At 46.7% G+C, this 17,090-nt stretch overlaps 1 protein-coding gene across 1 annotated transcript; it reads right to left on the bottom strand.

Annotated features, from left to right (window-relative positions):
- Positions 1-318: 318 nt before the first annotated feature.
- fscn1a (fascin actin-bundling protein 1a) lies at positions 319-16,118 on the bottom strand. Its single transcript, XM_068718764.1, is given in 7 exon segments — positions 319-2,570; positions 2,971-3,048; positions 3,051-3,137; positions 3,935-4,056; positions 5,243-5,399; positions 14,070-14,953; positions 16,044-16,118. Coding segments are annotated over 7 exon segments (1,542 nt in total). The 5' UTR covers positions 16,049-16,118; the 3' UTR covers positions 319-2,361.
- Positions 16,119-17,090: the final 972 nt, after the last annotated feature.

Here is a 17,090-nt window from a genome sequence, read left to right as displayed (position 1 = left end):
GTGAGGATGCTAACTTTGTGTTTGGGACATGTAGCTTTAGCTTCAATCTTTTAGTGCCATATAATGTGTGTGTACCAATCAAGCACATATTTAAGAGCTCTTTAAAGAGTTCTCGTTTTATAAACGGGAACAGTTAAAAATAATAAGCCTGCTTGAGACGAAAGATTTTAACTCATGGAGCTAATGTTATCTTAATTAGCTACAGCTAATAATATCTGCTAGTCACAGTTCTCACTTCAGCCAACAAAATGGCTACTTGGTAGTTTAATAAAGGAAACGATCATCAAGCAAAGAGGGAAAGAAACAATAAAAGACGAGTAGCGTTCCAAATCCCAGTTTTATTGGTCGTTGGATTTCAGGTGAACCAATGGCACAAGAGAGGTTAATCCACAATATCAAAAAAATGATACAAAATAATAATACAAAAAGAAGTTCCAGTTATACAAAGCAAAGATGTGGATTCTTTTTTTTTTTCTTTTTTAAATCTTTCATTTTCCTACTGCCCAAAAACTGGAGAGTAAGGCACAGTCATTACCACATGTTTACTCTTCCACATCCGTTTGTCTCAGCCTCGGTCTCCACGGAGACAACAGCTCCTTTTATTCTCGACATTCTCAACCCTTCATCGAAACTTCAGAGGGAAAATTGGACAGACTTGTTGAGGAGCTGGCTACAATCATGTATCATTCCACGGGGCTACAACCACACGTAGGTTTCACAACAGAGGAATGCTTGATGATGATGACGATGATGATGGTGGTGGTGGGTGGAAGAGCCCAATAGTTTAGGGCCAAGCGCCAAGGTAATGTTTGCTGTGTTGTAAAAGTAGACATAAACCACTGCTGCGGTGTGCTATGGAGAAAGCTGAAGGGTCGGGAACCAAAGAGTGCTTTGTGCTGCATAGCAGATAAACAATACAACTAATTCAAAGTCTGCTTCTTTGCCTTTTTAAAAAGTTAAGTTAAACTCGTCCGACCTTAAAGGACGAGTCAGGAACGGCAAAAAAAATCCAACAAAAGCAAAAACAATTTGGTCACATCTCACTGTGATACGTAAACAGAAAGTAAAACTAAAGAAGCAGCAGATTAAGGTTATTGAGGGGAACTCTTTCAGCCCCTTCATGTGCAGAGACGCAGCCGAAAATCACCATCTGTTAGTCCAGACAGTGCGAGATGCTCGACCGTAACATTTCTTAACATGTTATGAGTTAGTAGCACCAGGTTCCAGTTTTCTCAGTTCTGTGTGTGTGTGTGTGTGTGTGTGTGTGTGTGTGTGAGATGACGGTTTGTTAATCCAGTATCAAAGGTTTGGTCGAGATAAAGGCTGAGGTCTAGGTTTGGTTGAAGGATTCAAAAAGGGTCTATAAATCATGTCACTACCTACTGTACCCATGATAATGTCTGTGCCTTGGACGTAGAAAAAGAAATCCAACTGTTTCAGGGAGGGCTGCTTCTCTTCCAGTACGACGAGTGAGTGCAGTAAACATACAGTGACCGCACCGTTTCTATTTTTAAATTTCTTTAAACTGTTCTCAGGACAATAGGTTTAGCACGTGGGGGGGGGGGGGGGGGGGGTGTAGGTGTTTTAACTTCCTACTTCCTGTTTGGTCCAATGAGAACACAGCTAGAGAACAACACAGGAAACGGGGGGTTACATTAGAGTATGTTACAGGTGAGATGATTAGGCGTGGGGGGGGTTAAACCCGTAAGTTACATCATTTTCTATATTCTTTATCATCAGATCCAGTTATATCACAGAGTCATCACACAGCTCATGAACACAAACATACTCGGCCTGGTCTACGTGATGCAAACGCTCCAAAAACAGACCCACCGTCTCCATGTTGGGCGTCCAGCTAACAGGAAGCAGCTGAAGCAGATTTTTATCCGGTGGTGGATCTGTTTTTGGGAGATTAGATCAGGTAGAAGCAGATCTAGCAGACCAGGTCAGATAGCATAAACACTGCCACCGTGTGCTGCTCACACAGACAATAGAGACAGGGGGGGGGGGGGGGGGGCTCTTAAAACGTGGCTCTGCTCTGCTCTGGGAGAGGGAGACGGCCCAATCCTAAGGCGAGGAGGGAGAGAGTGAGTGACAGGTCGAGCAGCCAACCAGATCGGAGCAGAAAAAAAGTGCACAGCCCCACGCTAACTATGGCAACAGATAAAGGTCGACGCTGCAGAGCAGAGCTGGGAAAAAGATGGAGGGATAGACGGACGGAAAGGAGGGTCTCCTATCCGTCCTGTTCTCTCTGTGCAGTTCATCAACATATAAAGTCATAAGGATATAATATGAGGAGGGGGAGTGGGGGATGTATGGACGGGTTGTGCTGCGTCGCCACACTTTACTCATCAGCTTCCCTCAGTACTCCCAGAGCGTGGCGGTCTCCAGGTCGTCGGCGTTGGCCTTCAGCACGCCGGCGTGGTCCCCGCGGAGGTACTTGCTGTCGGCGGCGTGGCGGATCGCCAGCTTGTTGTAGTCGCAGAACTCAAACAGGAAGTCGACGGGCGCGTCGCTGCTGCTCACCACCGACTGCTCGTTACCGATCATCCAGTATTTACCCGTGGAGTCTGAGGGAGGAGAGCAGATGGATTTGAGACAGGAAAAAGGGAAATTAGTGTGTGTGTGTGTGTGTGTGTGTGTGTGTGTGTGTGTGTGTGTGTGTGTGTGTGGGGGGGGGGGGGGGGGGGGGGGGGGGGGGAATTGTGTGAAAGAAAGGAGGAGCCAACAACAAAAGATGCGGCTTAAAATTGCTTTGTTTGAATTGCGTAATGTGAAGGCGAGGAAATTATCCAAATCTAATCCCTCTTTTTGGCCCAAACATAAATCCATAATGATTTAATCCCTTGTATGCCTGCAGGAGGTCCCTCTCTGCTGGCTCCGTAATGCTGCTGCACACAGGTTTACGTCCCACAGTAGAGCCAACGTGTCCTTCAGCAAGACGCCGATAGTTTGAGCGCCTGAACTGACCTTGCAGGCTGTACGCTCCGTCTCTGAACTCCAGGGTGAAGTAGTCGTAGGAGGAGCGGTTGGAGTCCAGCGTCCCGTCACCTTCCTGCAGCCGATGAAGCCGTGGTCCCCGCGCAGCACGATGATCGGGCGGTTAATCAGCTTCATGAGAAACTCCTCGGACTCGCCTGGAGACAAACGAAAGGGCACAACGTGTGTAAAAAAACGACTGAAGACGCAACAACACCGACAGATTATTTCACTATATGCTTAGTGACTTAAATACAACACTTCGGCCCTAATAATTAAACTACCAGCACTGTATTGCAGCTCAGTTTTGAGCTGAGAGCAGAGTTTTCATGCATCTCATTAAAAATGTATGCAAAGCATCTTGGCTTCAAAAGTGCCCTAAAAAGAGCTGTGCTAGCAAACGGCTCCCTCATCAGAAACTGCAGCACAAAGTGAAAGCTTCAGCTTTGATCCAGCATAGCCAGCACTTCGTCTTCTCCTCTTATTGCTGACGTGATGCCCGAGTCTCGCAAACGGTGCACCGTGTTCACATTAACTGTTCGTAACATCTGTATGAGCTGGTGTTGTTAAGGAGTAGTTTGAGTAATTTTGAGTTGTACGTATATTTGCCTTTTAGCTGAGAGTTTGATGAGACGATAAATACCAATCTCATCAATCTGTCCATTAAATGTAAGTCTTCTAAAGATCACTAATTAACACGTTAAATCTCTGCACAGGAGTTCACCCATGATGCTTCCAATTAAATGATTAACTTAAAAAGAAACTCAGCATCAACATGTCAAAAGAGTAAACGGTTCCATTCTGTTCTGGAGCCTTTGAGGCCCAGAATCAACTGGAACATTCAGCCGTGATTTAACTCCTGCACTGTACTGTACTGAACCCCCCCACCACTGCTGAAAGGTAAATCAGTTAGTCAGTCATTGTCTGAGCGGCTGAATCAACAAATCTCACCGACCGGCAGAGTCGATGGTGGCCGCTAGCTGGCCGTTTTTCTTGGCAGCGACGTATTTCCCGTTAGCGGCCCGGAGAGTCAGCCTCTTCCCACGCCACTCAATGTCAAAGTAGCAGTTAGCTGACCTGCAGAGAGAAAGTAGAGGCACGGGAGAGGAGGAGTATAATTAAATGGACACGGCAGGTAGATATCCAGTAGCACACTTGCGTGAGTGTCGGGTGTAACCTTCCTGAGAAAACTACACCCAGCTGTTTAATCCAGAACTTAAGTAACTGCCGGGTAATTGGATCGGTCGGCTCAAGGTAGAGGGATAAGCGCCTCTTGTTGTTGTTGGGTAAGTTGAATCAAGTAGCTTGTTAATCCTTTCACTTGGCACAGAGCAGGGTTTTATTTTCTCAGGTAGCTGCCACATACGGCCTGTATCTTTTATGAGAGAAGCCCTAAAACACTCTACAAAATGTTCCCTCAAGGCACTGAAAGAGAACAATGTGAAAGAGAAGATGTTTGTGGTCTAATCTGTGAGGTTATGGAGGAGTTTGGTAGACTTCCTGCAGAGCGCTCTGCTCTGTTTTATCTTTAAAAAATGGAGCGTTAACTCAGGACACATGGCCCTCTGACTAATCTCATGCTGGATCAGGTATTTGTTGTTCTCTGTATCACCTCTGTATACTGTATGTTTCTCACTGCTGCACATCTGCAGCTTCTATCTTTAAAGACACTCAGACTTTCAAATAAAAGACCTTTTTTTTTAAACAACAAAAAAGGAGCTAAGTGCTCTACTTAGTGCTTAAGGACGTCGTAAAAGTCTAAGCTTCCACTTCTGAATGTGTCCGGGGCCTCACAGGGAGCACAGGGTGAGGGGTCAGAGGTCAGGGGTTAACAGCCAGCACTCTGGCCGAGCGCTGCACACAACAGAAAATGGCCTCTACAGGTTGATGTTGCTCACACATGCACTTAGTCTCCCACAACCATGAGATGAGTTCACTCACTCTTCACCTCCCACACACATCATCCACCCCCAATCTCTCTCTCACACACACACACACACACACACACACACACACACACACACACACACACACACACACACACACACACACACACACACACACACACACACACACACACACACACACATCATAGCACTGCTCACATTACTGGGGAGGGGACTACAGACTGTGACGGCCCAGTATCAGGTTCTAACACACAATCACTGGTGCTGAGAGGTTAGTGAGCGGACAGATTGGAGCAGGTGTGGCGAGTCGTAAGGTTTCAGACGTGCAACATGGCGGTGATGTGTGTGATGCGTACTTGCTGGAGGCGGTGCACTGCAGGCCGCCGTTAGCAGTCAGGGTCCAGTATTTCCCAGCGGCGGTGCGGAACGCACACTTGCGGTTTTCGCGACAGATCTCCACCTGGAACACTTCCTGGTCGCCCTCCTCGTCCTGATTGGCTGACAGGTCCATACCTGAGAGGGGTCAGACAGTTGGAAGGGAGGGATTTAGTTAAAATACAGGCTAGTGGGTCAGACATTAGCTCAACGCACATGTGAGGGCTGCAAATAGACGCAGAGGATGACCATTAACAGTCCAGATGCCAAACACACATCCTCTGGTCGGGATCAGACATACTAAATGAGCAACATCAGACGGGCTTGGATTAGTGAAGGATTTCACACAGCTACGCACGCACGCACGCACACACGCACACACGCACACACACTTCAAAGTATTAGACGTCATGGTGGACGATCACTAAACACAGAAAAAAAACACAAGGTCACAATAATCTTCACTGGCATCAGATAGAGCTGAAACAGTCAACAGAAAATTAATCTTAAACTATTTAGATAATCAATTAATTAGATTATTATTAAGCAACATGCTAGCAGCTCTGCGTGTGCTTGTTGTCATCGCTTGTTCTCCACCTGATCTGGAATTGTTGTGAATGTCGTGTTCTGCATTACGAAAATTAGAAAGCTAGTAGAGATATGATTTGGTGAATTTGGAGTGAAAGAATCGGTCATAATCCGGGTTTACACTCACTTCTTTCATTGGAGTTAATGGACCATGAATGAATGAATAGATCTTTAAATAATGAAAATAATTGCTACAAATGTGAGTTGCAGCTCGAGCTAATGATACTAAATCTGTAGTCAAAGAGGCCTGTGTGTGTGTGTGTGTGTGTGTGTGTGTGTGTGTGTGTGTGTGTGTGTGTGTGTGTGTGTGTGTGTGTGTGTGTGTGTACCCGACTGCATGTATACAGAACAGCAGACCTCATTAAAATCTCATCAACCCCACTAAAGCACTTAAGAGCAACAAAGAGGTAAACAAACATGAATCAACTAATGCAGACATACACAGATACATACAGATGTAACACACACACACACACACACACACACACACACACACACACACACACACACACACACACACACACACACACACACACACACACACACACACACACACACACACACACACACAGTGTGCTATTGTATATGATGAGGTCATGGCGTGGATGGACTTATAGCTCGAGGCTGAATAGAGAGAAACATGGACTGTCTGTTGGACTGCTGTGTAAATGTGTGCAGAGGGAGAAAGAAAGAAAGATGTGTTTGAGAAAACAAACCAGCGCTCATGTGTTCTCCGTCCGTCTCTCTCTTCATGTGTGACTCCCTCCCCCAGTGTTCTCTTGTTCTGCTACAGCCTCACGACCGGCTCAAATGTTGAATACATTAAAAGAAAAAATCTGCCCTCAAATGCTCAAGATGATGAACGATGTCATCATGTGTGTCAAAATTGGAAGCAGGTTATTTGGTTATGATATTTTTCAGCTGATGGGACTTTTTACTTTTGCTTAAAACAGTGTAATTTTGGGAGGATAGCAAGGGAGTGTTTACAGATTTCATTTTTTTTCAGATATTATGAAATGGTTGCTCTTAGTGCTAATATGTCAGTGAAAAACATGAATGCAAGTTATCAAACATTTGTACCAACAGAGATAGCGTCGACATGTTTAACATGTTGTTTGTTGCAGTGTTTTTCTAAATCAAATGAAGGTCCAAAGTAAATATGAAAGACTCTGAGGAGGGCCTTGTTTTTAACAAATGTAAACATAAAGTTCAGCCCTGCTCTCCAGTCCGATAACGTTCAGAGAGTCACACAATAGTTTCACAACATCCTTCCCAACACATGGTGTCTCAATACAAGCTGTACACTGTTCATCTCAAACTCAAGCCAAAGATGTGCTTTATATTAAAAGTAAGATCACAGTCACAGAAAAGTGTTACGCAAGGTGTTCGTCCCAAAAGAAAAAGAAAGAAAAACATAAAACTTCTCTCCTGTCGAGCGTTCGCTAAAGTCAACTAACGCCGGCCTCAGTGGAAGGATTGAGTTTCTGCAGAAATATGTGGGGCTGCACACGTATGAACACACACACACACACACACACACACACACACACACGAGAAGGAAAATATAAGTGACCATAATGAGAACCACATGGTGCGGAGGGGGAGTGAAACAAGATGAAATGTAAGTTAAGCTGCAGCAGACAAGGAGCGTTTAGACTAGAGGAACGCATTAGAGGAGCAGAGGAGGACAAATGAGGAGAAAAGAGGGTCATCAGTCACATAACTGAACTCTCCTCTAATCGTCCAACACGTCCACTCAGAACAGAAGCACCGGAGACGTTTACTGCTGTGGAGGACGGAGAGTAAACATCTGATGATGTTACACCTCCACTGACTCACCCACGCCTCAAGTTACTTTAATCCTTAATGCTACATAAAGTCTGAGGAACAATAAGCTCTGATGTTCTATTCATGATTCTAAACCTGTAATTAAAGGATCCGTTCTTTAGATGTTAGCAGTCTATTAATCAACCAGTTTGACTCAGAAATTAAGATTTGAAGAAAAACGTACAGTATTGTACAATATTAATAGAATCTATTAGAGGAATCATTACATTTTTATCGTATTTACTCTTTATGCTAAGCTAACTGGCTGCTGGTCGGAGCTTATTATTATCATCGTACAGACATTAGAGAGTATCAATCTTTATCCTTTTGGAACACACACACACACACACACACACACACACACACACACACACACACACACACACAATGAAGTCAGTTATCATCCTGACGTTTCTCTTACATGAGATGAAGGGAAAAAAAACATTTCACTATATGAAAATAAACCAGGAAACTAACAAAAGACACGTTTTACATGCTGTACTGTGAAGTGATTATCACCGTTTCCTCCACCGAGCTGGTTTGAATAAACTATTCCACAAAAATTATTTTATTTGAATTCATGTGAGTGAGTCTTTTTAGTGCTGTCAAAGAGGCTTTTACTCAACATGTCAACACCATTTACATGCCTGAATGTTTTGAAGAATTTAGGACGATATTTGACTAGTCTGTCGGTGGATAGGAGGAAGTGTTCGTCTCTTTCCACTTCAGTCAAAGGCTTAGCGTCTGATCCACACACACACACACACACACACACACACACACACACACACACACACACACACACACACACACACACACACACACACACACACACACACACACACACACAAGAAAAACACTGGCGGGTACACACAACATGAAAATACAAGACTGACGGAGACAAAACACTCACCCCAAGGCCTGTAGAGCCTCAGTGACCCAGAGACCAAGGCTGCCTGTCAGGTTGTGTGTGTGTGTGTGTGTGTGTGTGTGTGTGTGTGTGTGTGTGTGTGTGTGTGTGTGTGTGTGTGTGTGTGTGTGTGTGTGTGTGTGTGTGTGTGTGTGTTGCCTAGATATGTCCATGATGATCACTTTGAGCAGCTCACAGGGTTAACGGAGGCAGAGGGAAGAGGGTCACTTACACACACACGCTCAGCATCCCTCTTCAGAAAACCACATCAGAAGAAGTGACCACACATCCAGAATCCACCCTAACCACACCAAACAGAGCCCAACACACACACACACACACACGCTCGCAAAACAAGCCCTCTATCTTTCTGTCCACCCCACCCACCACATTCTGCCTGATGGCGGTAGGCACAGATTGTTGGCCTCTGTTACTGTGAGGCAGTATTGGAGGCCTGCTGTGAACGGACGCGATTGTATCAAGTGCAGTTGTGTGTGTGTCTGTCCTATTGTTCAGCAGGCCGGACTGAGGAGGCGACCAGCTGGGGCACAAACAGGGAGACAGATCATCAGCCTTTGTTCTGATCTCCACACACACACACACACACACACACACACACACACACACACACACACACACACACACACACACACACACACACACACACACACACACACACACACACACACACACACACACACACACACACACACACACACACACACACACACACACACCACTGTAATACTCCCACTTCCTCCAACAAAATGCAAAAAATAAATAATGGGGTCAGACATGTGAGATACAGTATTGTGCCCGAGGATGCCCCAAATCTTTTGGTAAATTGATTTCAACCTCATTCTGTGTTCAGTGTGTAGCAAACACAAAAACTGGACTGAAGAACAGTTGGACTGTGAGTTAGAGGAGAATAATGTGGAGACACACCCAGAGCGACACACTGAAGTCTAACCTATAATAAAGTAGACGACATTAAGGAGGAGAGGCTCCACGGTGCTGTCGACATGAGGCAGCTCCCCTGGCACGCTCCCAACACACACACACACACACACACACACTCTGAGGGCCTATAAACACATTAAAGCATCAACATGCACATGCTGTCGCAGACAGTCAACATTACCAAGGATGCATGGACTGATTGCGTCCCTCTTGGGTGAATGTGTGTGTTGATGGAGCAAATCGTCGCCCTCTACCCTGCAGGGATTAACACACACACACACACACACACCAGCCAAGGTCGAGCATCTCATTTCCTGCCAGCGGGGGGGTGAAGGACACAGAGAGGGTGTCAGGGCTGAATCCTCAGTTTCTGTCTCCTGCTCTCACCACACACACACACACACACACACACACACACACACACACACACACACACACACACACACACACACACACACACACACACACACACACACACACACACACACACACACACACGGTTTCCAGCAGTAATCTGAACAAATAGCGGTTGTTTTAACTGAAACTTGCAAAGGTCAGTTGTTAAAGAGTAGTTTGACATTTCGGGAAATTATCTCATTCTCTTTACTGTTCAAGCTACAGCCAGCAGCCCGTTCTAGCCACTAACTTCTAAAAGTGGTTGCCAGATTGGCAACTAGGGATCAGCTTTTGGTTGCCGAAACTGAACGTACGGTTGCCATTTCTAAATCAGCTGATATTTTGAGTAATTGAGAAACTATGCAGTTATACGTCAGCTTAATAATGAAAATGTGACGTGTATACATTTCACATATGTTGAACATTTCCCGTCTAGCTCAAAGATGCCCGGGTCTCTTCACTTTCCAAGACTTCATAAATTCCCCATCTTGTTTATTCGTCCAGGTTCATTTGGTTGTTGAATAAATTAACACATTCGTTTGACAAGTTAGTAGAACCTTTCACCCCCCAGTCAAGAATTGGAATTTGCTTTGCCGCCATCGTCTCTAAAACGACGCCTGTGCACATGCAAGCGAACGCACCAAGACAGTGTTGTCTGGTTCCAGTTCTGACTAACAGGATATAGAGATATTTAGATTTAACTAATACAGCAATTAAAAACTAAAGCACCTAGTTTTCGTCACCACAGGATTTTCATCTCCTCCCCGTTGCTTCTGTGCATGCAGAGGCAGAGAGGACCCTCGTTTACCAAGAGCAGTCAGCACTCAGCGGTCACACCAGCAGCCGACAGGATCTACGATGGCCTCTCATCCTTTAACTGACTAACCGACGCTCAGGCCTCACTCTCACTTTTAGGGGCAGAACAGGCCACTTAAAAGGCCGTTGAGCTGCAGGCTAACGGACTGATAATTGTGTCTGGGGCCACATGAGGGCCGTTACAGTCTCTCAGGGAGTTTGTGACCATCCATGTTCCAGGATGAGGAGTGAGGATGTAATGGTGAGGAAACGAGCAACAGCTCAGAGTCAGACTAATGACTAGTGTGGGAACAGCAGAAGAGGAGTGATGTAATGTGGAATCTATGGGAAAATTACACTCATTTCTCCACACACACACACACACACACACACACACACACACACACACACACACACACACACACACACACACACACACACACACACACACACACACACACACACACACACACACACACACACACGATGTTCCCTACATGCTTCAATAAATACCATAATAATTGAAAGGTCTTGGTTGAAATTCATAACAGAATCCCAATTCATAGCATCGCATCACATGACACGTGATGTGAACATGTTGGCTTATTAAAAGCCTCCTTTGTAGTTTTTAGTGAGTCAGAGTTCAAACTCAATGATGACAGATGTTGGTGGAACAACAGAGAAATAAAATACACTGACGAGTTTAAGAGTTTCCACATATTACAACCAAATTAGGTCAGATGGACTCCAAACTGAGGTTGTTAAATGAGGCATGTTAATATTGTCAATTAGAGCTACTTAAAGGAAAATGCAACATGGGTCTTATTACAGAGTTTGGCAATCCTTCCCATCTGTTAGGATTGTATTTTATATCCTTTTATTTACTAGCTTCATTGTCGAGGTGTTGGGACGCAGAAGAGGTTCAGTGAAGTCAATGAGAACACCACCAGCTGTCAGAGAGGCGTAAACTTCCAAATAAAGTCTTTTTGCAGCTTTAGGGACTGACCCACAAACCTACGGCCGCTAGTGAAAGCCGGCTCCAGCTTCAGCTGCCATCTTGGCTGAGGTCTGCCAGAAAAATAGCTTTAGAGCAGCTGTCGGTTTGAAAAAAAACATCTGGAGCCAGTTTAATTCCCCTCAACATTTAATCCACATCACAATGATCCAGTTGTTGGACGGGAGAACGTGGTCTTCCTCTAAAGATTCAGACCGGCTCGTTTTAAACAGGTTTGAGCTGCAGAGTGGTAGAGAGGAAGTGTCCTTGAGCAAGGCATCATATACGGTTACTGACCTCTGATTAGTGGTGCACCCACATAACATGTTCTTACACCAGCTCTGATATTTCAAGTCAACACATCAGCCCTGATGTCTTAACAAGTTCTGCTTGTATCATGCACACACACAAGGTTGCACATGCAACAGATTGCTCGTATTACGTATCAGGATGTTGCCGTGGCACTCGAGTCATAATCTGATTTTGGCAAAACGTCCCACAGGCAGAAATCTAATATTTCACTGGGGTGTTATTAAAAGTGAAGTTCATGCTCTCAGTACAGAGAACGTCATCGTATAATTCAAACGGATCCGATTTTATAATCGGCAGCATTTGTAACGTTTTCATTGGTTTGACCCTCGTTATTCAACCTCCAGCTTCAAGACTGGCCTCCATTTTGTGTCTGAGACTGAGCGTGTGGGGAATAAGGAGTAACAGCTGATGGAGAGACATGTGGACGAATGCCCCGTCAACAAGTAAATAAAGCTGGGAGGCAGAACAAAACCATGCTCGGGGTGTGACAGAGGGCAGAAAAAGGGAGAGAAGATTCATACTTTGTGAAAAGAGGAGGCAGAACCACTAAACCTTCACCAGACACTCAACATAGATTTAGAGAGCATCAGTGTGTATTATTCCCATCATGCATTGCAGCCAACAGTCAGAGCTGTGCTCACTCAAAGACGTTTTCAGAGCATGATAGACAATATCACTGGGACCTATAATGTAAGGGCTTTTGATTGTTTTCAATCGTCAACATGACTGATTCCACCGGTACACAGCAGCAGCAGCAGCCAGGGCTGAAGGGTGGAGGAGTGGGGGAGGAGACATAAGAGAGGAGGGGACAGGAGACAGCATTAGGAAATGACGAAAGAGATGGAAAAAAAAAGAAGAATGTTTTAAAGAAGGGAGGCAAAGTGAGCGAAGGTGAAAGGAGGTGAGGGCGAGGAAGATATGGAAAAAGTTAGGAGGGAAGAAAAGGAAGGAAAGAAGGAGGTGGAGGGACAAGCTTGTATCTCTGCCCACTCTGACAGCTGACAACCAGACACACATGGAGAAAATTAGCACACACACACACACACACACACACACACACACACACACACACACACACTATTAACCAGTTAATATCTGAACTATATGAGGAACCATGAATGTGTCTGAAGGGTTCAGAGGACCCTGAGGATTTGGGGTTGCCATGCCATCATGGCTGTGCCACTGAAAGTGATTATAGACATTCTGTTTGGTATGTATGACTAAGGTTTTGCATTTTAAATCGAGTGAGAGCAGGGAAATGCACACTTCAAAATACTATTTTAAAGCAGCCAAGTATCTATTCTTATAAAGCATCTGGATTAAAGGATTTTACATATAATTTTAGTAACATTTTACTGTTTTTTTAAGGCATTCACAATGCATCCTTCCCCTCCTCTGACTGGAGCCGTTCTGCTTTGTGCCAGTTTCAGGCTGTTTTACATTTGAATGATGGCACACGAGCACACGATGCCGAGTGTGTGTTCACAGGGCCGAGGTCTCCGTGCACTTCTTTGTTATCACTCTTTTCATGTCGCCGGTCTGTAAAATTCACTGAAAACACATACAGCTAACATGCACAGTACTCAGTGTGCCTCTATCAGCTCCTATTTTAATTCCAGTGGGTTGCACTTCGACCGATTACAAGCCTTTGGTGTTTTTAAGGATGTGCTGGTACATGTAGGGATGTGGCCTCTGGTCAAACAAGCCATTGTTGAGCGTGTGTAAATACAGACACAGGCTGGTGTAGTGTGTGAACATGTAGGTCGTTAACATGCCCATATCCTGTGTGTGTGTGTGTGTGTGTGTGTGTGTGTGTGTGTGTGTGTGTGTGTGTGTGTGTGTGTGTGTGTTGCAGGGGGATGCAGTCTGACATTCCATCACTTTAACCCTTCCTCAGCCAGGGGATGAGATACCAACACACTCTCACACAAGGGGGGGGGGGGGGGGGGGGGTCACCCATAGGACCACCCATAGGACCACCAGGCCTACAACACACACACTACACCCACACACGAACTACACCCACCTTGCCGGGTGGAGACGTTCCTCTCGTTGGCGGCGGTGAGCACGACCTGCGGGTGGCTCTGCTCCAGCACGAACAGCTCGTCCTTGCCCACGCGCGCGCTCTTGCCGGACTTCATGGTGCCGGAGGGCCCGGAGGGCGCGAGGTACTTGCCGCTACAGTCCCTGAACGCCACCTTGCCGGAGCGGAACTCCAGCGTGTAGCCCGTGCTCTTGTCCGCGGTGGCGACCAGCGCGCCGTCGTTCCTCAGGAAGCGGTTGTCGGAGGTCTGCAGGTGGTAGCGCTGCTCGCGGAACACCAGCGTGATCATGGAGTCCACCCCCCACGGCACGTCCCGGTCGATGGCGATCTCCTCCGCCTTGCCGCTCAGGTGCGCGTACCGCTTGCGCGTCATGCTGAAGATGTTCACCTGCGGGTGCATGGCGATGTGCACGCTCCATTTCTCAGCCACGGAGGCGGTCTGGGCGAAGCAGATGATCCGGTCCTCGGTGCCGCCCAGGTAGCGGCCGTGCGGCTCGGACTGCAGGGACCAGCGGCCGTCGTCGTGGGCGGTGATGACGAACCGGCACTCAGGGCCCGGGGTCTCGCTCTCTCCGGTGACGTTCCCGTCCTTGTCGGCGGCGATGTACCGGCCCAGATGTGACTTGAGGTGGAACACGTTGCCGCTGGAGTCGTCGCCGCTCTGCTCCAGGGTCCAGATCTGCTTCTTCTTCATGGACGAGGCGCACGCGTTGATTTTGAAGCCGAAGGTCTCCGCCGTTAGGTACTTGTTCCCGCAGTTGATCAGACCGAACTGGATCTGCAGCATGTCGCTGGTTCCGTTAGACGCGCCGTTAGTTGTCATCGTCGGTTCTGTGCTCTCGAGCCTCGGACCGGACCGGTTCTGTCTAAAGAGGGATGAAGGGGGGGGGCGGTTCTGCTGGTGAGCTCGCGGCTGAAAGGGTGGGATGCTGTGCTGCCTCGCGTGCTTCTCTTTGTTTGGGGTGTGAGTGGCTGAGAGGGGAGTCTATGAGCGCGCGCCACCGGTCCTCAGTGCTCTGCCTGTCTCAGCAGCGCGGGCCCGCCGCCACAGCTGCAGCCTATATAACCATCAGTGACGTTGCGCGGATGGCCCCGCCCCCTCAGATGGACAGAAATCTGGGAGCTGAACTGGACTTTTATTTCTCTTTTCTTCTGCTGATGTGTCGCTTCTCATTCAAAAGCTTCTCCGTCACAACTCTTCTCCTGTCGCTACGCTCCATGTTAGTCTGTGCTTCAGCCATATTAGTCAAATATCTGTGAATGTGATGAACGGCTGCAAATAAACTCCAAAAAGTAATGATACCACACAGGGGATCTGTTTGTCACCGACTGATAACATCATATCACCATTTCTCTCTCTCTCCCTCTCTCTCTCGGTCTCTCTCTCTGTCTCTCTCTCCCTCCCTCTCTCTCCCTCCCTCTCTCTCTGTCTCTCTCTCCCTCCCTCTCTCTCTCTCTCCCTCTCTCTCTCTCTGTCTCTCTCTCTCTGTCTGTCTGTCTGTCTCTCTCCCTCCCTCTCTCTCTCCCTCCCTCTCTCCCTCCCTCTCTCCCTCCCTCTCTCTCCCTCTCTCTCTCTCTCCCTCCCTTTCTCTCTCTCTTTCCCTCTCTCTCTCTCTCTCTCTCTCTCTCTCTCTCTCTCTCTCTCTCTCTCTCTCTCTCTCGGACACACTGATCAGACGGACTCAGCATTTGAATCATGACGACATCCACACACAAAGCTCTATTCATGGCTCGAGCACGCACATCAGAGGGCAGGAAAGGCCCGGCTCCATAAACAAAGAGGCCAAACAGATCACACTGGTCGTCTTCTCTGTGCGTGTGCATGAGCATGCACACACACACACACACACACACACACAAGTGTATGAGGCGTGGGGTGGGGGGGGGTCATCATATCAGCAGCAGCTGCACACTTAGTCTCTTTTGATCAAAACACACACACACGGCGGTTCATACCTCATTTCTCTCCCGGTGACACTACACGAGTGTCGTTACTTCCTTCAGCACGGATGCTGCTCAGCTGAGTGTCTGTAGGCAAAGTGAGCGATGAGATGGTGAGAGTGGTGGTTGAGTCCTCCGCCTCCTCTAAAGCCCACACATCATTTATGCAGAGCAAAGTCTCTAAGATGAGCAGATCTCGGATCAGAGGTTGGTCTTGCACGTGTTGGTGTGTGAGTTAAAGACCAGACTTTAGTCACAGGACTCGAGTTCAGCAGATGTCCTCAAGCCAAACACTGAATCCACACCGGCTCTGTGGCTCACCCTGACCTTAGACCTTGGTGTTTGAATGGCATCTTCATTTGGTGTGTTTGACCTGAGCAGTCTCCTCACTAACATTCTGTCTTATTGCTTCTCTGCTCGATCCGGACAGTTGAGATTGACAGGAAAATGAAGCAGAAGTAATTGTCTTTCTCACACAAATAACCAGTGTGCATCAAAACACTTCAGTGTGTTTCTGCATGCAGGTGGGTTTGTAGTAATCTGACCCAGAAATGTAATCTGATCAAAGGTAATGTGTCTTTCTCTCCTGCAGTCTGCGTAAATCCAATCTCCAGACAGAACATCTTCAAACAAATCTCATTTCACTGTAATCTCAGCTCCAGGATCACGCGGTAATAAAATCACCAGACTTGTTCTGATGCATTTTTGCTTGTTCCTGTTTCACAATATTTATTCTATCTCATAGCCGAGTTGCAAAACTGATTTTGAAAATGAGTTTACAGTACAAAGAAGGACAACATTCAGCCTAAAAGGTCTTTGTGGTCTGAGTTCAAACTGAGCAACACATTCCTGTTTAGTGCTTCGGTCTCCTAACTTGAGGATCTATTTCTCCAAAGCTTCCACACAAGCAGCCTTTGTATCCCTGGTTTTGTTGACTGAATTTGAAGAAGCAGATGTTTTTTTGGCACTGTGTGGCAGAGCTGATGTAACGCTGCCTTCAGGTGCGGTCAGAAATATCCAACTCTAAATCATCCAGAGCATTAAATGTCATGTTAACGGGTG

The sequence above is a fragment of the Cebidichthys violaceus genome, unplaced genomic scaffold (genome assembly GCF_023349555.1).
Source record: "Cebidichthys violaceus isolate CVI_PGR_0920_01 unplaced genomic scaffold, fCebVio1.0.p SCAF_23, whole genome shotgun sequence".
In the NCBI taxonomy this organism is placed as follows: domain Eukaryota; kingdom Metazoa; phylum Chordata; class Actinopteri; order Perciformes; family Stichaeidae; genus Cebidichthys; species Cebidichthys violaceus.
Note: the sequence above shows the minus strand (reverse complement) of the source record. Positions and strands in the feature narration are given on the sequence as shown.